At 47.7% G+C, this 22,784-nt stretch overlaps 1 protein-coding gene across 1 annotated transcript in view; it reads right to left on the reverse strand.

Annotated features, from left to right (window-relative positions):
* Positions 1 to 3,991: 3,991 nt before the first annotated feature.
* LOC138300722 (protein NipSnap homolog 3A-like) overlaps positions 3,992 to 22,784 on the reverse strand; it is a 279,950-nt gene continuing 261,157 nt past the window's right edge. Inside the window, exon 6 of the mRNA XM_069240421.1 lies at positions 3,992 to 4,176. Within this exon, the coding sequence (XP_069096522.1) occupies positions 4,100 to 4,176 (77 nt within the window). The 3' untranslated portion in view covers positions 3,992 to 4,099. The remainder of the gene's footprint in view (positions 4,177 to 22,784) is intronic.

Genomic DNA, 22,784 nt, shown 5'->3' on the forward strand with positions numbered 1-22,784 from the left:
CAGTGCATTCAAATTTGGTGCTACTTGGTGCAATGAAAATGTCACTAAATTGTGCTTCCCTCAAACCATGAGAATATTTGGAAAGGATGGAATGCCTCCCGACTCAGGCATAGGAATTGCGAACTGGGGAGCAAAATAATAATTGAACAGGCTCCCATTAGGACAACAGTTAATCATGTACTCTTACAGGAACATCAAGTTATAGATACCTTGATACAGGATACGAAGGAATAGTTTCAACTTAACCAAGGGATGGCCCCCATACATGTAGTGTGGGATTCTTATAAGGCCTTTATTAGGGGAAGACTAATTAGCCTTTTGGCTTACACAGAAAGGCGGAGAAGGAAGAAATACAACATTTTGAATGTACTATCTTTCAACTACAGAGTCAACTTGACCTAACTACAGATAATAAAAGGCATGTTGAGCTAGAAGAACAAATTGAGGAGACCAGGACTAGTTTAGCAGATCATTTGGAACCTAAATTAAAGAAAAAATGGGAGGCAAGTAAAATTGCCCACTATGAATATGTGGAGGGTTGCAGCAAACCACTATCTTGGAAGGTGAAAGTGGAGCAGTCCAGGAATGCTATTGGAGCCATTTACAATGAAGAAAGGGATAGTATGGTTACTGAAGAAAGGGAAATGAAGCAGACTTTTACTTCCTTCTTTCGAACCCTAAACACAGAAGACTGTCAGGTACCTGCAGATCTGATAGAGAAGTATTTGTACAAAGTTGAGGTTTCCCTTTTACAAGATGAGGAAAGGCAGGTCCTGGCAATAAAAATAACAGAGGAGGAGGTATTGGTTGTAATCAAGAAATTAAAAAAGGGGAAGGTGGCAGGTCCTGATTCTCTACCAAATAAATGTTATGCCATACTGAAATCAGAGTTGGTGCCAGTTTTAGTAGAAATTATAAATCAAGTGTTCTTTGAAGGGGAGAATGTGCCTAATTCGTGGGATGAGGCAACTATTAGCCTAATAATAAAGCCAGGTAAAGATTCAAAACACTGTGATTCATATAGACCAATCTCTCTTTTGAACACAGATTATAAGATATAAACCCAGATTTTGGCTAAGCGGCCGGAAAAGATATTGGGCACATTAATTCATAAAGATCAGAAGAGCTTTGTTAAAGGGAGGCAGCTACACGAGTGGACCGCAACCTCTTTGGAGCTATTGACTTAGTTGGCGGTACTTACCTTTGATGCAGCCAAGGCCTTTGATAGAGTCAATTGCTCCTTTATGCATAGTGTACTTCAGCGATGCATTCTGGGGGAGGTTTTCCCCAGAGCAGTTAGGGGTATTTATAATAAACCAGTAACTAGGGTCTTGGTTATTGGGAAGCTGTCTGAACAGTTTAAAATTTCAAGGGGGGGCCGCAAGGGATGTCCACTCTCCTCCTTGCTTTTCAATCTCTATATAGATAGGCTAATAAAATCAGTTTAAATCAGGGCATCATCCCTTTTGAGTACAGAGGATAGGAGAAGAAGGTGGCATTATATGCCAATGATTGAATGAGTTACACTAAAGACCTGGAAACTTCATTACCAACGATTCTTAGCACACTAGATGATTTTGGTAGACTGTCAGGCTACAGTATCAACCAACAAAAGAAAGAAGTTATGTTGTGGAATATTAGGTACAGCAGTCCCCTGGTAAAGCAGAAGATTGGATATTTAGGGGTGCAAGTGATGGAGGACCTGGACAAAACAGCATTAACGAATTTCAATAAAGTGGCAACTGTGTCTAAAAAATTAGACGCATCTAGCTTCTAGAAAATTGCTTAAGGTGTGGGGTGGGCTGCCACTATCTTTCTTGGGCAGATCTAATGTTTTGAAATTGTCAATCATCCCAAAATTGGCCTTCCTGTTTAACACAATACCCCTAGAAATTAAAGCAGTCTGGATGAAGAAATTTCAGGGGGAACGCAGCAGTTTTATCTGGGCTCAAAAGGGGGCAAGAATCGGAAGCTCAGAAGGAAAAGGATGCAGTGAGAGATCGCAAGTCCTGATTTGTAAAGATATTTTTTAGCCCTTCAACTAAAAAACGTAAGAGTTCTTCTTCTAGATAAGTCCACCATCTCCCCCCTCGTCCGAGCTTTGACGAGTTCCTTATCCAAGGAGGTGGGCCATTTTTTATACAAGTTTGGCCACTTAAAGTACTTCAAAAAGGTCAAACTCAACATTTTAGAAGCAGTGTGTAAAACTTGGTATTGTGCCAGGCGAATACTGGGAATTTCTTATTACATTAATTTTGCCCCTGACTGGTACTCTCCTGGAAGCCAGGAGTGTCTTAAAGACAAGTTAGCTATTCCATTGAGGGAGAAGGGGATTAACAACAGGGGAAAAATCAGGTTGGGTAACTTCTTGCTTCCATGGTCTTTCTTCCTAAATAGAACTATGGGAACTCGATCCAAATTCAAATATTGCTAGTTGGTGAGTTGGGCGAAGGTTTCCTTTAAGCCCGAAAAGGAGTTCAGCATTTGGGAAGAGATGTTTAAAGAACACATTGTTAGACCCAAAAGGTTTCACTGTGGTATTGGATGCCGGTAGAGTCAGAGGAGGAAGAGTTCAGCTTGCTGATGGAGACCGGGGGAAGGGACCTGCCATCAAGGGATGTTACAAACTTATAGCAAGTATCAATGTCTATACTTTGGAAAGTATGTAAATCTGCACCTTTAAGAAGAAATCATCTGTTAAAAATACATAGAGGATATTGGACACCAAAAGAATTGACAAAATTGAGTGGACAAGTGGTGAGGAGGTGCCCTAGATGCGATGAAGAAGGAGCAGACAAAATACATATCTTTTGGCAATGGCCCGTGATCCAGCTCTTTTGGCAAGAGGTCAGTAGAGAAGTGGAGGTAAGCCTCTCTTTGATTATCTTTGGTGTCTTGGAGGTTGATGGGCTTATACTACACAAAGTGCAGAAATATTTGCTTTTTATACTAATTCTCTTAGCAAAAAGGGAAATATTCATGAGGTGGGTCCTCTCCCCGCCCCACACTAACACAATGAACTAGCTCTGTTGGAAGAATAAATAAACTAGATAGGAACACTCCTCTTTCAAGAAGAACAATATTTTGGGAACCTCGCAGCGTCCCACTCCTCTGCTGTCAGGAACAGGCTCCCAGTCTGCCCTGCGGCCATTCCTGAGGCTGCTCAAAGCAACATCAGGATTGACTGGCAGCCTTTGCAGGCTCTCTCAGAGAGCCCTGTGTGCATGTGTTTTTGGCCGGCCGAGATGGCTGGCCTAACAAAGAAGTGCTCTGAGGGGGAGTGATCAGCATTCCCCCTCAAACTCTTCACCCCCATGGCCCCGCCCCTTTACAAAGAAACGATAATAAACACTGTTTAATATCGTTTCCTTATTAAGGTTTTGCCACCGCTAATGGTGGGGGGGGGGTAACGCTCCTCTGCCCTCATGGAGGAGCCGCCCCTATAGAATTAATGAGTGTAAGTGATTATTCTAACCCAGCTTTAGATTCAACCATTATATCGGATGAGTATCCCAAACAATGAAATGCAAAATCAAGTGCTTACTGCATCCTGCCTGAGGAATAATGGTAAATAACAATCGCAGGGTTGTGAGCTGGAAGCCTGAGAGGGAAGTCTCTGACAGCGCGGTACAAGGGGAAGGCATGCCTTCGTTAACGACATCAACCACAGGTTGCAGGAAAACCGCGTACCTTGTTGGCATGGTATGTGATCATTACATTTTTTGTCAGAAAATGTTTATTTGGGTTTTCTTGATAATCAATCTAAATGGTGTTTTTCCAGGTATCCATTTTGTCACGTTTTTCTAGGCTTGGGTATTACGTTTCAGAAAATATAGAATGGGCCACGCTAAGTAAAAATCATAATGTGTTAAAAGACCATTAAGTGATTTGACTTGGCTTATTTTAAACACATGCATACCTGAAAGTCGTTATAAAATTATTTAATCGTTGAAAAAGGAAAATACTTTAAGAACTCCATTCAAAATGTATAATAGTTTAACATTCAATTTTATTGATTGGCAGTATGAAAAATTAATGTCAGTTACAAAAATGCCCTGTCCATGTTAATAGTAGTGTCTTTTCATCCGCTATTAGATGACTACTGGAGTGGAGAAAATGATGCAGGAACTAGGAGCATGTTCTTCTGGGACACTAGAAATCTTGTATACTCTCGAACTGAAATGAGAAAGAACAAGTTACTCAGCCTTTGTTCAATAATATCCATAAGAAAGAATAACATCAATAGACCAATACACCTTGATTATTGTTAAATTATTAAAAGGTGAAACACGTATTAATATGCCAAATATCTACTTTGACATCGAGGCTGGAGGTGGAAAGGAAAGGGTGAGAGGAGGTGTAAAAACAACTCCTCGCCTCCCCTGAAATCCTGAAAGGATTATGCACTGTGGAATCTTCAGGATGAGTCCTTTAAAAGGAACTTGCCTTCTAATGTAGCTGCAACTATCACTATTCCAACATCAAGTCCTCTTTGTCAGAATCCTTAGTGAACGGAGGCAAAATGCCAGCCTCAAAACAGGCATGCTTGAACGTGTCTCACTGAACTTTCTCCTACTCATCTTATTTTTAGACCTGGCCTAGAAACAGCTTTGAAAACTTTTATGAAAAACAAGAACAATAGCATTAAGAAGGACGTGGGGATCGGCCATCTTCAACTATTGCTCTGTTGGAATGGCGTTCACATTTTGAATCATCCATCAGGTCGGTACACATAGAAAAGGACAGTGGGCATCCCCCTGGACCCATTGCTTTGTTAGGCGAGTTATTCACATTCTAGGTGAGGCCATCTAACTGCTATTTATTAACTGGAGTGCCAGTCATGTTGAGTGATTTCATTGTGTCTCTTTATGTATGAGAATGCTTTGGGGAACATGATCAACAAAAAGTGAAGCAGTCCACCTCTAGATGCAGTGCACCAGTCATCATACAAGTAGCGGAGGTCAGAGGGATCCATCTACTTACACACCAGTGTCTTAAGGGAAATTAAAGAAGATAAGATATGCATACTGTCATGGTTAAGATGTGTTCTTTACTTGATAAAATATATGAAATGTTGTATTACTCTTTATGACATTTATTGACGTTACAAACTATTTTGACATTTAACCTTTTAATGTTTATCACATCCTCCCTGACTTGCTTGTATTATATATTGAAAAATGTTACCACGGGATTTTCTGGTCTTTTTCAGGTTGAGGAAGCGCATAGTCATGTAAGGTGGCTAGCAATCCCAGATTTGCATTACATCTGGTAAAGAGAATCTCTGTTCAAACCCTAGTAGTAATTGGAGAAGCAGCACACAATCACCCAGAGAAATGCATGTTAATTTCATACAACCCTCGCACCCATTCTGGACTATTTTAAGGGATGAAACATTTCGACCTATTGAGAAGGGCACAGCAATTCCCTTTCCATCGTGTCTTTAATCCTACATACTGGAGAGATGAATAATATTGTTAGTCTACCAGTACGTAGTTTTCATTTTCCTCTCCTCTCTGTATCACACACAGACCAAAGCATGGATCTTAGGCCCCCTTATCAACTCTGTGACACACTTTAGATCTCACGCGTCAATTCCTCAAAATGACAGGGTCACACACTGCTTGCACAGGTGTTTTAATAAAAATTATTAATGAGTGTTGATGTATTCTGAATAATAAGTTTATGTAAAAAATAAAATACCATAGAAAAATAATGCACACATTTGAAAATGTGATTACGATGAGTGGCCGCCAATGTTCACAAAGTGTACTTACTAGAGAATTAATATTATGAAATATTGAATATATGTTTGACTAACGTAGTAGCATGTCATATTAAGGGTTATGCATTATGGTCTAGATTTAATAATTGTAGGCCTTAACTTAGCGAATGTCTTGGCCTAGTTTGCCTGGCCTCATGTCAAAGCTGTTTTTCTTAACGTTTAATAAAATGGCTGTCCGAGAGAGTTAAATTGTGATTTTTCCATTTTGCATTATGTGCTCGTAGCTGAGAAATCCTTCCCATGAGAACCGACTGCTAGAAGATGCTGTTCCTGATAATGTAACATTTTATGTGTAATGTGTGTGAGACTGACTTTCTCAGGAGGAGAACAATGGAAATACTGACTGGAGTGGAAGCTGCAACAATATTGTTACCTGACAAGCCGAATGATGAGGACATTGCAGGACAAACCAATCAAAGACATGTGAACAGAGTAATAGAATTCATAGATTTGGAGTTTTAGTTTTATTGGACAAAGTATGAACATGCGATTAACTGACCAATAGGGATTTAGGAAGTAGATTTAGTAGTTTTAATTTAATGACGTTGCCCTGAGAGAAAACAGACCCATTGACCATTTTGTTGCTGGCCGAAAGGTCAATTTTTCTTGTGCGTCTTGACAAGAAACGTGCTAATATTTAATGCTTACAGACTTTGCGTTTTTCTGAACTTTGATGCTGAGTCCTGATGCCTTGCTGATCGACTGATGTCCTGAGGATGAAGACTGACTCTGCTGGCTGATCCACACTGAGGATAGGTATTATAAATGAGACTGATGTGTTACTAAATTGTTTTGCATGGAGCCCAACATGCTGATGCTAATCTGGTGTTAGTTAAGGATCCTCACTAATAAAATCGTGTTAATAGAGAATAATGCTTGATGAATTTCCCTACTAAACTTAATGAATGTGATTACTTTGACGCAGTTGACTTTGTTACTGATTTGCACCGTAACTTTAGAATGTATTGCAGTTCGAGCTTTGATTAGATTATGTTTCTTCCGCCGCTTTGGACAGCCAGTATTGTTTCTATATGTGTTTCATTTGATTTTGAGATTAGTCTACATTACCTTAGCACTGTTAATATAGGAAAATAAATATTCTAACTTTTACTAAAAGGTGAGGTTATCCATGACTGGAAGGTCATGGTGTGCGATAATAACTAACTCCATTGATGTTATTGATTGCTAATGATTATTGATTATTGTGTATTGGTAATTGATTATGCACTGGAGCTATGGTAAGAACATCTTAATTGCGATTCAAAAGGTTCATCGACCTATTTGCGTCCCCTCGTAAGTTTACTTATTAAGGTCAGACGCGCCAACAACACCATTTGACATTTACTGTGACACACACATAAGCTTACAAATACACACATATTGACACACTCTCTCAGCTAAATGCACTCACTTGCAAGAATGCATGTAATATATATTTCAAAACATTTTTTACTTACCTTAGCTGCTAGATGGGGTCATATTCCTCCTAATTATACTCCTTGTTTCTACACTAGTAGTGAATCAACTTATTCACTATTTCTTGGCTGAGCTGCCTCTGTGTTCCAGGCATAGATTTTGCCACCTCTGAGGCTAAGGGTCGCAAAGGTAGAGCTAGGAGTTGCAACGAAAAAGCCAAGGAATGCAGCTGGGACCCCTGGCAACCCCTAAATGACATCCATGCTTACATGCCCTAATCAATTGTTGATGGTGTAGGCCACATTTGCAGTATTCTGCTACGACGTTAACGGAGGAACAATTACTCTAATCTGGTTTACGACATGTAAACACATCGCAAAAACTGAAATGCACCATTTTGCCCTCAATAGCGTCAAAAACTGACGCAAACAGAGAGAGCAGTGCAAAGGGTCTAGGAAGCCAGGAGAGACCCCAGGAAGACCCCATTGAACCAGGAACCAGCTAGGAGGACACAGACAAGACCCAGGGGAGGGAGAAGAAAAAGAGGAAGTGTTATTTCAGCGCAGAGGAGCATGACATATTGGTGAGAGAGGTGATGGAGCAGTAACATCAACTCTTCATCATCTCTGAATTGCCAATTGGAAGGAGAGAGGAAATATGGCAGCAGATTGTGGATAAGATCAACAGTGTGGCAGAGGTCAGTGGAACTGTGACTGAGTGCAAGAAACACTGGCATGACTGCAAGAGAAGGACAAAGGAAAAAATGGCACAGAACAGGAAGGCAGCACTGCAAACTGAAGGTGGGAGTCCAGCACCGCAAGAGGACTTGGACGAGATGGAGGAGATGGTTGCAGCGGTCATCCCAGAGGAAATCGTCACAGGAATACAAGGACAGGACAGCGCAGAATACCAAGAAACACCACAAATGCAGGGCAAGTTGCATGGAGGAAATATATGCTTAAATGTCAAGTGCAAGAAGGGGGAGGCACATAGGATTCACACAATGGATGTCAAAGGAGCACAGAGGGACACAATGCACATTAAGCATGTTGCACCATGCCGACGTAAGCTACACATGTATCTACACCTTGGTAGTGCCATGCACCATTGACACATACACAACATAGACATATTTAGAACACCAGGCTTAAATACATGCATGTACAAATGCAGCACATGGGATGGATGGCATGTATAATCTCTATGCCACTGGTTGTGACATCACAATATCCCTTGCATGTAGTCACATCAACACCACTAGCACAGCCAAGACCTCAGAGACTAGGTAGTCAGTCAACACAATTCCTTTGGTTACTTCATAATGGTATACCTTGCAGTAACACCTTGCAACTGCCTTGCCTCATTGCCCAAACGCATGTGTGCTGCATCTCGCAGCACACAAGTCATGGCAACTGTCCCAACAGTACCCAGGCATGTGCCGGTAGCACCACCACACATGGGCAACACATTCACATGAGGGAGCCATCCCTCCATCATGCAGTCAGGGTGTCCCCTGGGTACATGGAACAATTAACTCAACAGGCGCTGGGGAAATAGCAGGCTGGACCGGTATCATTGGTAACATGCCACTACCCAGACCAACTAAACTGAAGTTGTGTTCAACCACACATATTGAAGCTGAACTGAAATGTGCCACTACAGAAAATATGCACCACAGATAGCAAACAGTAGGTCACAACAGTCACAGGCTGAGCCCACAACTATTCTGACACAACCATGTCAGACACGTGGGAATGGGGAAATACCCACACACATACAACACATGGGGTATGGCTGTGAACATAATGGCGGACAATTCCACATCAACGGGTGGGAGATGGTGCATGGGCGAGCCCGTTGTTGGTAAGACTGCCAGTGCAGTGTACCCTTTGCACTTGGCAGTATGAGTGACACATTGGGATGGTGGCTGGAAATCTGTCTGCACATGGTAGCTCTGTGGGGAACTTAGTAAACATTTTTGATGGCTCAAATAGAGTCAGTGCCAGTTTTGGCCTGCATTGGGTGTAACAGGACACGCTGCACTCAGCCCTGCAAATCAGGCAGTGGAAAGGGCAAAGGGCCAAGGTATGAGACTCCCTGCACTGCCCATTCCAAGTGCATGGACAGTGCCTGGGCACACCACACCACATCACAAACAACCATTTCATGAGGGTTACACTGCCATGCAAAGGCTGGTGGAAATGCGGAAACAGACCTGGAGGGCAGTATTAAACGTATCACTGGTCTTGTGTCACAGAACAGATGCCAGAGCCAATCTGTAAGATGCTGGTAACCTGCCATGTTCAGGCCATTGGCCCATGGGGCATTCCACATTGACAACAGTTGCCACTACCACCTGTGCTGTTGAGGGTGGTCAATTCCACAGTGGCAGTCAGGTGCCCCTTGGACTGATGCACATGAAATTTGAACATGCTTCAGGCCCTGACGTAAGCACAACTCCTGTGAAGGACTATGGTGGTCATTACAAACCTGGCGGAGGGTGTTAAAGCGGCGGTAAGACCTCAACAGGCCGGCAGTAAAAAATTAGCAATTACGACCATGGCGGAAACCGCCAACAAAGACAGCCACCTTAACACTTCGACCGCCACGGCGGTACAAACAAACAGCATGGCGGTCACCGCCAACAGACAGGCGGGAGACAATGTACCGCCCACAGTATCACAACAGGCCAATCCGCCACCTTTTCCGGGGCGGATTCACCGCGGATAAAAACTCGGCAGAAACAGGAATTCCGAAGGGAAAACGCTCACTTCTACACACCCCACGAGGAACGAGGACACCATGGACCCCGAACTCCAAATTCTACCTGCGATAGTCTTCCTGCTCCTCTACCAGGAGCACGAACGCCGGTGGCGAAGACCACGGTGAGTACTGCACCTACAACACAGAGGAGGGGAGGGAAAAAACAGGGACATACACACGCAACACCCCCACCCACTACAACACACACACTAATGCATATTAATACATCTTAGTTACACCCCCAAATACCTCCGGAAGAATGCAAAGACAATAGAAAATGAGCGTACCCATTGTAATATATTAAAATCAAGTAGGCAAAAAAAAAAATATATATACACCATTTACAAAATATATACCAAGCATAGTAGTCCAGGTAGTGCTCCAATTAAGTCTGTGGAACACTGGGCCCACATGGCATGGGTGAGGCCCACACAAGATCCCCGACCATGACGGAGAGAACACTGCAGGGGCATCAGACAGCAACTAAACAGGCACTTCAGAGGGAGGGAAAGGGGGGGGGCACCTCAGCCGGTTGAGTGCACGACGCCAAATCCACAAGGGGGCCACATGCCCACTGTTCCATTTTGGGGAGTGCAAAGCCACAGTCTCTCAAGTCTCTACAGTGGGTGGGTTGCCCACTGTTCCATCCTGGGGAGTGCAAAGCCACAGTCTCTCAAGTCTCTCCAGTGAGTGTGTTGCCCACTGCTCCATCCTGGGGAGTGCAAAGCCACAGTCTCTCAAGTCTCTCCAGTGGGTGGCTTGCGAACTGTTCCATTCTGGGGAGTGCAAAGCCACAGTCTCTCAAGTCTCTACAGTGGGTGGCTTGCCCACTGTTCCATCCTGGGGAGTGCAAAGCCACAGTCTCTCAAGTGGATAACAGTCTCCACTGGTTCTGGAGGGGGCCTTGTGCCCAGAGTGCTTCATCCTGCTAAGGACAGAGGTAGTGGATGGATCTCTCCACTGGTTCTGGAGGGGGCATGGTGCCCAGAGTGCTTCATCCTGCTAAGGACAGAGGTAGTGGATGTATCGCTCCACTGGTTCTGGAGGGGGCATGATGCCCAGAGTGCTTCATTCTGCCCGTGACGGACGCAGTAGTGTCAGTGCCCTTGGCGCTCATGGGCCAGCGGTGCTTGAGGCGGCGGTGCCCTGTTCAGCGGGGCTTGAGGCGGCGGTGCCCTGTTCAGCGGTGCTTGAGGAGGCGGTGCCCTGTTCAGCGGTGCTTGAGACGGCGATGCCCTGTTCAGCGGTGCTTGAGGTGGCGGTGCCCTGTTCAGCGGTGCTTGAGACGGTGGTCTCCATTGCAGGGACTCAGCTGCTGGCGGTCTTTCATGGCCCAGCGGGGCTTGTGCTGGCGGTCCTTCATGGCCCAGCGGGGCTTTTGCTGGTGGTACTTCATGGCCCAGCAGGGCTTTTGCTGGCGGTCCTTCATGGCCCAGCGGGGCTTGTGCTGGCGGTGGCCTCCTGGGCAGCTGGGCTTGTGCTGGTGGTGGCCTCCTGGACAGCTGGGCTTGTGCTGGCGGTGGCCTCCTGGGCAGCTGGGCTTGTGCTGGCCTCCTGGGCAGCTGGGCTGGTGCTGGCGGTGGCCTCCTGGGCAGTTGGGCTTGTGCTTGCGGTGGCCTCCTGGGCAGCAGGGATGATGGCGGTCTTCTCTGCCGTGCTGCTCTTCCCAGACCTGCCGGGTTTCTTGTGGCCCTTCCCCACCTTGGAAGGTGTCACAGCTGACTCCACACTCCCACCGGGACCCCTGGGAGCGACTTTGGTGGCTGGAGTCTTCCCCCCTCCCGCCGGGCACTGGCCAACTTCTGATGCTTCACAGGTGGGGGACTGTCTGTGCCATGGCTCCGTGCCACACTGACTGCCCTGGAGGCCGGTGCACTCCAGATTCCGGTGACTACAGGCACCACTGGTCCAGGAGACGTTGTGGCTGAGGTGCTAGTTCGGACCTATGAGACGGACGGGGTGGGGAAGCTGTGGGAAAGAGGTCAAGATTGGACAGGAAAAGTTTTTTTGACACACTGGGACGGGTAGCTGGAGGGGGTTTGGGAGTGGAGGAAGGGGTTGTGGTTGTAGGAGGTGTTTGTTTGCTGACTTTGGGTGAAGGTGCATACGCTGGAGGCTGTCGTGAGGTGGATGGCTGTTGGGTGGGTGTGTGCCTACGTTTGTGTATCTTCGGAGGGGGCGTCGCAGACACACTGTGAGAGGACACAGGGGACATGTGAATGGTAGTGGGGGTGGTGACTGCACGTGAGCGGGGTGTGGTGGTGGGTGTGCTGCAGAGGGACGTAGTGGCTGTAGAGGTAGTGCATGCAGGTGTGAGTGTAGACGAGACAGGGAGGGAGACGAGGAGGAGGGGGACAAAGTGGAGGCAGTGAATGTTGGTGTGTCTGCATGTTTGTGATGCTTGCGTGAGTGCCTGTGGGATGTGTGGTGCTTATGTTTGCCTGAGCTTACCTTGTGTGTTGAGGTGTGTGCGTGCTGGTCTGTAGGTGTGCTTGGGATAGGCTGAGGGACAGGGGATTGGGTCAGGGTGGAGGAAGTTGGAGGGGGGAGGCTAGACACAGGGACAGTGGCTGCCATCAGTGCTGAGGCCAAAGTCTGAAAAGCTCGCTGAAGGGCCGCCTGACCAGAATGAATGCCCTCCAGGAATGCATTTGTTTGTTGCAACTGCCTTTCTACACCCTGGATGGCATTCAAAATGGTACACTGCCCAACAGTGAGGGACCTGAGGAGGTCAATGGCCTCCTCACTGAAGGCAGCAGGGGTGACTGGGGCAGGGCCTGAGGTGCCTGGGGCGAAGGTGATGCCCACCCTCCCAGGTGAGCGGGCACGGGGCGAAGGCTGAGGGGCTGCTGGGAGGGCGGTGCTGGAAGCGGGGCTGGCGGCTGTACCTTTAGATGGGGGGACACAGATGTTGCCGTCACCACAAGGGAACTCCCATCAGAGGACGAGTCCATGTCACTGGTCTCAGCTCCTGTCCCCGCAGTGGAGCTCCCCTCGCCCTCCGTCCCACTGGTGAACTCGGAGTCCGTAGTGTGGCCCTCCATGGCCATGTGGCATGCAGCTCCCTCCTGCTCCTGTGCCACTGCTCCTCCGCCTGGTGATGCTAATGCACACAAGAACAGGGAGACCACAAAAAGGGGGGGGATGACAGAAGAAAGACATGTTGAGTGCATGCATTACCGCTACCGTTGGCGGACAGACACAGAAGCCCCCTCCACTACGCCGCGTTCTTGGGCTCCACTGTTCAATTCCTGGGAAATGGCCTACAAGGCTATGGACGACATCTGCACACATAGATGACACAGGGGCATGACTAGGTGTAGTTGGCACTCTACAGAGGTGGGGTGCGGGTGCCACAGGGCATGCCTTACGGAGAGACCTTGCCTACGGAACTCGCCCTGGCCTAGGGAAACCCACAGCCCACCTCCCCCACCCAGACCCCTCCACTGCGAGCAAAGTCAGCAGAATGCGAGTGTACTCACCCCCTTGTGGCTGCTGTGATGCCCTCAAGCGCCCATCCAACTCCAGGTACGCCACCGGCAGGATCCTGAACATCAGGGGGGTCATGGTGCGACGGGCACCCCTCCCACTTTGGGAGGCCATCCCCAGCTGAGCCTCCGCCGTCTTCTTGCTCCAGCGGCGAATGTCCTCCCATCTTTTCTGGCAGTGGGTGCTCTGTCTGTGGTAGACCCCCAGGGTCTGGACGTCCTTGGCGATGGCACGCCAAAAATGTTTTTTCTGATGGGCGCTGCCCTACATGATTTGCACAGGGGGAACAGAAATTTATTACCAACTGCACCGTCAAAGTGATTGGCCCCCATCCCTACCCTTGCCATGTGGCACATGCACTCACCATCGTTTCATGCACGCCGCACTCTCCCCCTTCCTTCTTACATCCACCCCTCTCCACACATGCATAGCCCATACATCATGCTTCTACTGTACTTACCTGTTTGTCTGGAGGACCGTAGAGTAGCGTGTACTGGGGAAGGACCCCATCCACGAGTTTCTCCAACTCCTCCGATGTGTAGGCAGGGACCCTTTCTCCAGAACCTCGAGCCCTTGTCTCTTCCAGACCGAGGTCACAGCAGCACTTGCAGTGTAGGTCCTCTCCTGTCGAAGATCAGGTATCGAGTGATTGAACAGATAGAAAATGGTGGTCACGTCCGCGGCGGTGTGTTCCGTCACCGCTGGCGTACATCGTAATTGGCTCTTGGGACCCATAGGATCCAATGTTAACCATTGTAGTATTGCGCCGCGGTCTTCGACTGCCTACCGTGATGGTGTACAATGCCAGCGCAGTTACCTCACATCCCATTGTCCCACTTTAGAGGTCAGGCAGCCGCCATTTCAGGTGCCCACATGGCTTCATTTTCAACTGCGTCACACATACCTAGGCCTAGACTCAACACACATACAGGCCACTTTTTGAGTATGAATGGTGTTCTGTGTAAGCTGTGGGTACGTACCTCTGAGTTGTTTGACTCTGTGCTCGCTGTTGTCCTTCATAGGCACCGTCCGCTGGGACATGTGAGGAGATGGCAGCATCCTCCGGTGTACCGACCGTTGGTGGACCTGTTGACAATGGAGGAAAGACATGTGATCATCACATACAGGCTTGACCGTGCCACAATCCAGGAACTGTGTACCTAGCTGGAGCCAGACATGATGTCAGCTATCTGCCATCCCACAGGAATCCCCCCTCAAGTGCAGGTGCTGTCAGTGCTCCATTTCCTTGCAAGTGGGTCATTTCAAACAACAGTGGCCATAGCATCAGGGATGTCCCAGCCTATGTTTTCCAACGTGTTGTCCAGAGTGTTGTCTGCCCTGCTGAAACACATGCGGAGCTAGATCGTTTTCCCTCAGGTGGAGGATTTGCCTACAGTGAAAGGTGATTTCTATGCCCTGGGACATATCCCCAACATCATAGGTGCCATTGATGGGAAACATGTGGCTTTGGTCCCCCCCCCACAGGAGTGAACAGGTGTATAGAAACCGGAAGAGTTATCATTCGATGAATGTACAGATGGTATGTTTGGCAGACCAGTACATCTCCCATGTGAATGCCATGTTCCCTAGCTCAGTGCATGACGCTTACATCCTGCGGAATAGCAGCATCCCTTATGTGATGGGTCAACTCCAGAGGCACCGTGTGTGGCTATTAGGTGAGCACCTGGAAGCTAGTCAGTGGAAATGGTTGTCTGGGGATATCCCTCCAGGTTAGTGTGTGTCTAACAGTTGTCCCTCGCCATTTGCAGGTGACTCTGGTTAACCCAGCCTGTCATGGCTACTGACCCCAGTGAGGAATCCCAGGACAAGGGCAGAGGAACGCTACAATGAGGCACATGGGCGAACTAGGAGGGTGATCAAACGCACCTTCGGCCTCCTGACGGCGAGGTTCAGGTGCCTCCATATGACAGGTGGATCCCTATTCTACTCACCAAAGAAGGTGTGCCAAATCATCGTGGCCTGCTGTATGCTTCACAACTTGGCTTTGCGACGACAGGTGCCCTTTCTGCAGGAGGATGGTCTGGATGGCGGTGTTGTTGCAGCTGTGGAGCCTGTGGACAGTGAAGATGAGGAAGCAGAGGAAGAAGACATGGACAACAGGGACTCAGTGATCCAGCAATATTTCCAGTGAAACACAGGTAAGAATACAAACCTACCTACTACATGTATTTATACACTACTACCTCTCTACTGTCTGTCTTTTTCACCCAGTGTATGGTCACTGAGTTACTGTCTGTCTTTTTCACCCAGTGTATGGTCACTGAGTTGTCACTTTCCCTTACGATTTCACAGATCACTTGTCACTTTCCCTTACGATTTCACAGATCTGGGTCCCACAGTGTCACATCTGCTTTGATTCCTCATGGAGTAGAGCTGTGTGACATAGGTATGTTGACATTACAAATGAAAGAGCTTTTTGCCACAGTTATTGATAATACAGTATTCCTAAATCACAGACATACTCCAGATTGTTTTGTGCTTTAAGGGTGTTTATTTTAGTGCTCAAAATTGAAGGGGGTAGCAAAATGGTGAGGGGTGATGGCGGAGGAATGTCCATGGCAGAGTCCAATCTATTAGTCTCACAGGAGCATTGCCCAAACATAGAGCTGGGGCAGTTTAAGGATGGACAGGGTGACAAAGTGGGACAGGTGGATTACAATCAGGGTGGTCTCATTTCTTGGCAGGGGTCTTGGCATTGTTCTCTTTCTTGTTCCTGGATATCAGGGACCGTTTGCGAGGTGGTTCTCCCACTGCAGGGGGTAGGGTGCTGGTGTGGTGGTCCTCTGGCGGTGCCCCCTGTCCACTAGCGCCGGCGGAGGTGGTGGGCAGTTCATCGTCCAGGCTAGTGTCAGGGGCCCCTTGTAGTGCCACAGTGTCCCTCCTGGTGTTGAGTACTTCCTTCAGCACCCCTACAATGGTACCCAGGGTGGAATTAATGGTTCTGAGTTCCTCCCTGAAGCCCATATACTGTACCTCCTGCAGGCGCTGGGTCTCCTGAAACTTGGCCTGTACCGTTGCCATCGTCTCCTGGGAGTGGTGGTAGGCTCCCATGATGGAGGAGAGGGCCTCGTGGAGAGTGGGTTCCCTGGGCCTGTCTGCCCCCTGTCGCACAGCAGCCCTCCCAGTTCCCCTGTGTTCCTGGGCTTCCGTCCCCTGGACCGTGTGCCCACTACCACTGCACCCAGGACCCTGTTGTTGTTGGGGTGGTGGGTTATCCTGGGTTCCCTGTAGTGGTGGACACACTGCTGATTGACGTGTCCTGGGGACGGAGGTATGGGCCCGCTGGGTGGGTGCTGTGCTGGTGTTTCCAGAGGGGGGAAGGTCTGTAGTGGCCTGTGACTGGGTGTGGGGAGCCGACTATCCCAAGGTCCCCGATTGGCCGGGCTGGTCATCTAGATCCAGTTGGACAGAGGTGCTGTCATCACTGTGGGCCTCTTCTGTTGGTGTTGTGGACATGTGTGGACCCTCCTGTCCTGTGATGTTGGGTAGGGGTCCTGCAGGGGTATAGAGGCATGATTATTGCATCTGTGTGTGTCAAGGTGTGCAATGGGTGGGTGACCGTGTACCCCAGTGCTAGCATTCCTGTGTGGGACCTTGTGTGATGATGGTTTAGGGGGGGTGTATGGGTATGTGCAGTGGGCATGCTTTAGTGATGGGTGTCCATGCTTTGGTGTTGCATGCAGGGCTTGGTGTTTGAATATGTGGTTTGTGATAGTGGGACATTTGTGAGGAGTAGGAGTGATGGGGGTAAGTGTGAGGGTGGGGGTATGTGCTGGCATGCAGGTAGGGTGGGGGATGTAATAGTAAAGCTTTGACTTACCAGAGTCCATTCCTCCACCTACTCCTGCGAGGCCCTCAGGATGCAGAATGGCCAAGACCTGCTCCTCCCATGTTGTTAGTTGTGGGGGAGGAGGTGGGGGTCCGCCGTCAGTCCGCTGAACCGCCAGGTGGTGTCTGGAGATCACGGAACGCACCTTCCCCCATAGGTCATTCCACCTCTTCTTGATGTCCTCCCGATTTCTTGGGTGCTGTCCCACTGCGTTGACCCTATCCACTATTCTTCGCCATAGCTCCATCTTCCTTGCAATGGAGGTGTGCTGCACCTGTGATCCGAATAGCTGTGGTTCTACCCGGACGATTTCCTCCACCATGACCCTGAGCTCCTCCTCCAAGAACCTTGGGTGTCTTTGCCGTGCCATGGGGTGGTGTAGGTGATGTGTGGGGTGGTGTGTGGGGTGATATGTGTGCTGATATGTAGTGGGGTGTTGTGTGAGGTGCGTGGAAGTTATGTGGGTGATGGTGTTGTGTGCCTGTGGATGCTAGTGTTGTTGATGGTGGTGCCTCTCTCTGGCTTTCGTCCGTGATTTGTGGTCGTGAGGGTTTGTGGGTGATGTGGGTGTGTGTTTTATAATGTATTGAGTGTGTGGGAGTGGTGTGTGTATGTGTATCAGGTGTGTGTATTTGGAATTGTCCAACGTGGCTGTGTTTTGTAAGAGTGTGTGTATTTTGAGCGCGGAGGTGTGTACCGCCAATGGAATACCGCGGTTGAAAGACCACCGCGTGGATTCGTGTGTCGTGATAGTGTGGGCGTATTTCTGTTGGCGTGACGGTGGAGGTTTTGTTATCACCAGTTTATCACTGACCTTTGGTGCGGCGGACTTGTGTGGGTGTCTGAATTTTGGTGGATTCCGAACTGTGGGTCATAATAGTTGTGGTGGAATTCCGTGGCCGCAGCTGTGTGTTGGCCGTCTTCTGCACGGCGTTAAGCGGCTTTTACTGCCAATGTCATAATGAGGGCCTATGTCCATTGACATATTTACCATCAGGCACTGTCACATACAGAATGATGTACACAGCATAAATTTCATACCCATACTGCCCATCCCTGGGTTCAACCCTATGCTTGTGTCACATGAGCTGTACTGTCACCACGCTGAATTCATGTATCATGGTGCGAGGAGGGCTGCATTGAGGGGGAGGACATAGGTGTTTTATAAGGCAAACAACCTACACAGACAGGAGTTGAAACGGAACTCTGCCAGATCCATGAGTGCAATGCAATGTAGTACACAAACACAAACAAAAACATGCAGAGCCATCAATGGCAACAAGAGCACAGTGTCCCAGCAATGCCATCCCTGGGGTGGTGCAAGGTCTCAGCACAGCATGGGTGAATGTGAAACATGTAAGACTGTGACAGGTGAAAAATGCCATGTGTGGTGCTGCGGTATGACACCCATTGCAAGGCCTCACCATGCAAATGGATGCAAAGAGAGGGTAGAACATGAAAAGATGGCGTCAAGCCACAATAAGGATAGACAACACACTTAGAAGATTGGACAGAGCCTATTGTGCCAACTGGGCTTCCATTCATGTGACATGCAGGTGGGGTATAGGGCTGTAGACTGCAGCTATGATGTACTGGAACAATCCTTTGGAACCAAGGGATGCATCATAGTTTCCAGTGACGCTCCTGTGGCGCTAAGCACTGCGCCGTATTGACAAAGTAGCGTTAAGCCACTTTTTGTGGCTTAATGTCACCTTATAAATATGGACCCTCCTGATCATCACTGTGTGCGGAAGGTGGTGCAATGGATGTTGCTGTGGGCGTGCCACAGCAACACCCATTACATTTTGATGCTACCTCAGATAAACGGAATGTTGCAACTTGAGGTAGGGCCAAAACTCGAATGCCAGCCCCTGGGGTGGCATTAGCAGGGTGCAATGAGGAGGGATACATTTATACCTCCCCATTTTCTGCTTTTCCAGTGTGGGCTGCATTCTGCAGCATACATAAGAAGAGGAAAATGCCAGAAATTATTGTTTATGAGTGTGAAGGTGTTCCTTCCTACACATAAACAATCATATTTAAATGACGATTTGGCTCTTCTGTGTGTGCTGCATTCTACAGCTCTCACAGAACTGCCAAAGTGCCTTTAGTGATTGGTAATGTGCAGGAAGGGACACCTTCATGGACATGAACAGTCACACCCCTCAACGCATATATCCTTGCATGATGGTGCAAGGATGCCAGCGTTGACACTGGGAGCTGAATCTTGCACCAGCGCGAGGGACAACACAGGGGTGCCCCATATTCACTTACATACGGCGCATCCTTGTGTTACTAAAGTGACGCAGAGCGGCGCTGACTATTTTTGCACAGCACCGTGCTGCACTACTTTTACATAACTATGGCCCTAATATGATAATGAGCCTCAAATATCAAGTCAGTGACTTGACTTGTCAACTGCCACACCTAATTTTAAACCATCTCATTGCAGAGGATGATGGCTTTCCTGCGGATGTGCCTGTCCTGGAGTACCCTGATGACCTGGATGACCAGCTGGCAACTATCAGCCAAGAGACCCTCCAAGAAGTCCTTGTAAACCTGCAGACACCACCTCCAGTCGCAAGGAGGAGTATTGAAGTAGCAGACATCCCACAAGCCCCACTTAGCACCCCAATAGTACGACCTGCCAGCACCAACACAGCAGAGGACTCCGAGGACCCAGGCACCAGCTTTGAGAAGACAGTGGTAGGAGTCCAGCGGGAGTTGGCAAAGGAGGTGCGGGTGGGGATGCAAACTATGGTAGCCAGCCTTGAGGGGATGCCGACGTGCATAGTCACGGCAACAGAACAGACCGCAGTTAACCGATGCACACACTCCCCAATGCGTGGAGTTCAGGAGTGTCTGAGGGACATAGCTGCTGCCATGAGGGAAAGGCCACAACAACTGACCTCCCAAACTGGCATCAGCATGCTTGAGGACAAAATGGACTCCATGCACCAGGAAATGGTCTCCTTCAGGGCAGACATGGCTGCCTACTACAGGGATGTTGCAGCTATATTTAAAAATCAGCAGCTCCTCCTGGCTGCAGTGATGCCATATGTAGGTCCACAGATGGCTGTTGCCGGGAACTGGGAGTCCACATCTACAACCACTGAAGTGTGTTTGTCCCCTTCTACCTCCCCACTACCACCATCAAGGGTAGAGGATGCATCACACACATCATAGGATGAAGATGTGGAACAGATCATCTTCACCCGTAGGAGTTCCCGTAGCACAAGCCCATGCCACATGGGCAGTGTTTTCCTTTGTCCTATGCTTGACATCAGGCCAGTGTTAGCAATGTTCCAGATATGTACTCTTCCTCAACACATTGTTGACCTTTCTGCTATGAAGTGCAATTGTCTCTAACTTTTCAATTGGCAATTTATGTTCCCCTGCACTGAAAGACACTTTACCCAAACATGTCCAATGACATGTCCCTCAAACCCTGGACTTGTGTTGTGTCACAATTGGATGGATTCCACAAATGGGGTTACAGACCTGGACATTGTAAATATTGCACTCTTACACTTGTTATGAAACACCACCTACACAACCAGCATATTTTTGTGTGTTGTGACGCATCTACTATGCCTAGGATTTGTGATGTCTGTAACAGAGTGTAGGTACAAGAGTGCATGAATATGTGGGCACATATCTATACACATGGTACCTACATGATGTACGTCGATGCTGGTCTCATCCCCTACAAGCAATTCACTGAATATGTGACACATGTTGAACACATGTATGCTACACCCATTACATACTGAGGGAATGGCTGTGAAACATTTATCGGGCAATATCGTCAGCTGAAGAACACATTTGTGTGAAACAGAGGGACTCAACCTCATCTAATATTTAGCAGGATAGGAATGAAATGTAGGCTGTTGTCAAATGTCCCACAGTGCCCAACATTCCGGAACAAAACCCATTCAATTACAGCTGTATTGCCACACCTACATGTGCTATACATGGTCACCTTGAGGGGTGGGTACACTGGATGGCAGATTCACAGATAAGTCAGGGATGTGGAATTCCTATCGCCCGGGACATCTTGTTTGGGGTCAAGGGCAACATGTTTTTATGTTTACTTTGTCCTTGGGACAAGTAGGCCCAACCCTCTGCAGCACAAACCCTTTGGCTGCCTGTTTACAGAGAGTGGAACTCTCTGCAGTTGAGGTAATGTGTTTCCAAAAGATAATGCTGTTCAAACTTGTATTTATGGTTCATTATTTGAAAGCCTTCCTTATTAGTGTGAGTGCTGTAAATAAATGTTTTAAGGTCACACTTCACTACTGACGTTGGTTCCAGTACAAAAAAAAAACGTGTATACACATGTTTGAAAAGTTTAGGCTATGAGGCTAAGTATAATGCTCCCAGAATGCTCTCTGATTAGATGCAAATGAAGTGTCATTTAGTAAAATGTTTTGATGCATGCTAGTATTTCCCAAAAATATTTCTAATGGAAAATCAGTGTAACCATTTTCAACACTATTGTGGGACGCATGAAAATAAACAAAAACTGACAAAGCCAACTGATCTGACATATTTTTATAAGTCTTTTAGTTTCATCAATGCATGCCTTGTTTTGACATGACTTTTGTAACACTTTATTGTTGTGGGAGCTATCAGGCCCTCAACATTGTAACAAACACTGGCAAAACCCCCCCCAAAACGTTTTTGAACTCTTAAAGCACACGTTGCCACCAGTGGCATAACAAAGGCCCCGCAGCCGCCCTCCAGGGTGCCCCTTCAGCACAGCACCTGGCCTGAGTGAGTCTGGAGAGGGGGCTCCTCCATGTTCTTTGCAAAGGGGCACCCTCCAGTTTCGTTACGTCACTGATTGCCACTGTAGTTCCTGACACTGAACAAAACTACTTTGTGTGCCAATATGCTCCTTGTGGAAGAGCAGAATGCAATCACTCACAGTAAAGCCAGCCGAAAGAGAGAAATAGAAGTTTAATAAAAACAAAATGTCTTTGTTAACACCAGACCTAATTAGGGACCAAGACCCACATGTAGGTAGCTTTTTGCATGTCGCAAACAGCGACTTTCGCTGTTTGCGACGTGCAAAAAGCACATTGCGATGCACAAACCCAGTTTTGCGATTCGGTAACCTGGTTACCGAATCGCAAAACGGGTTTGCGACTCGCAATTAGGAAGGGGTGTTCCCTTCCTAATTGCGACTCGCAGTGCAATGTAGGATTGTTTTGCGAACGCGGGCGCAAACCAATCGCAGTTTGCACCCATTTCAAAAGGGTGCTAACACTTTCGCAAAAGGGAAGGGGTCCCCATGGGACCCCTTCCCCATTGTGAATGTCACTGTAAAAAAAAATTCAGAGCAGGCAGTGGTCCTGCGGACCACTGCCTGCTCTGAAAAAATGAAACAAAAACGTTTCATTTTTCGTTTTTGTAATGCATCTCGTTTTCCTTTAAGGAAAACGGGCTGCATTACAAAAAAAAAAAAAAAAAACTGCT

Source organism: Pleurodeles waltl, chromosome 1_2 (genome assembly GCF_031143425.1).
Source record: "Pleurodeles waltl isolate 20211129_DDA chromosome 1_2, aPleWal1.hap1.20221129, whole genome shotgun sequence".
NCBI classification, from domain to species: Eukaryota; Metazoa; Chordata; class Amphibia; order Caudata; family Salamandridae; genus Pleurodeles; species Pleurodeles waltl.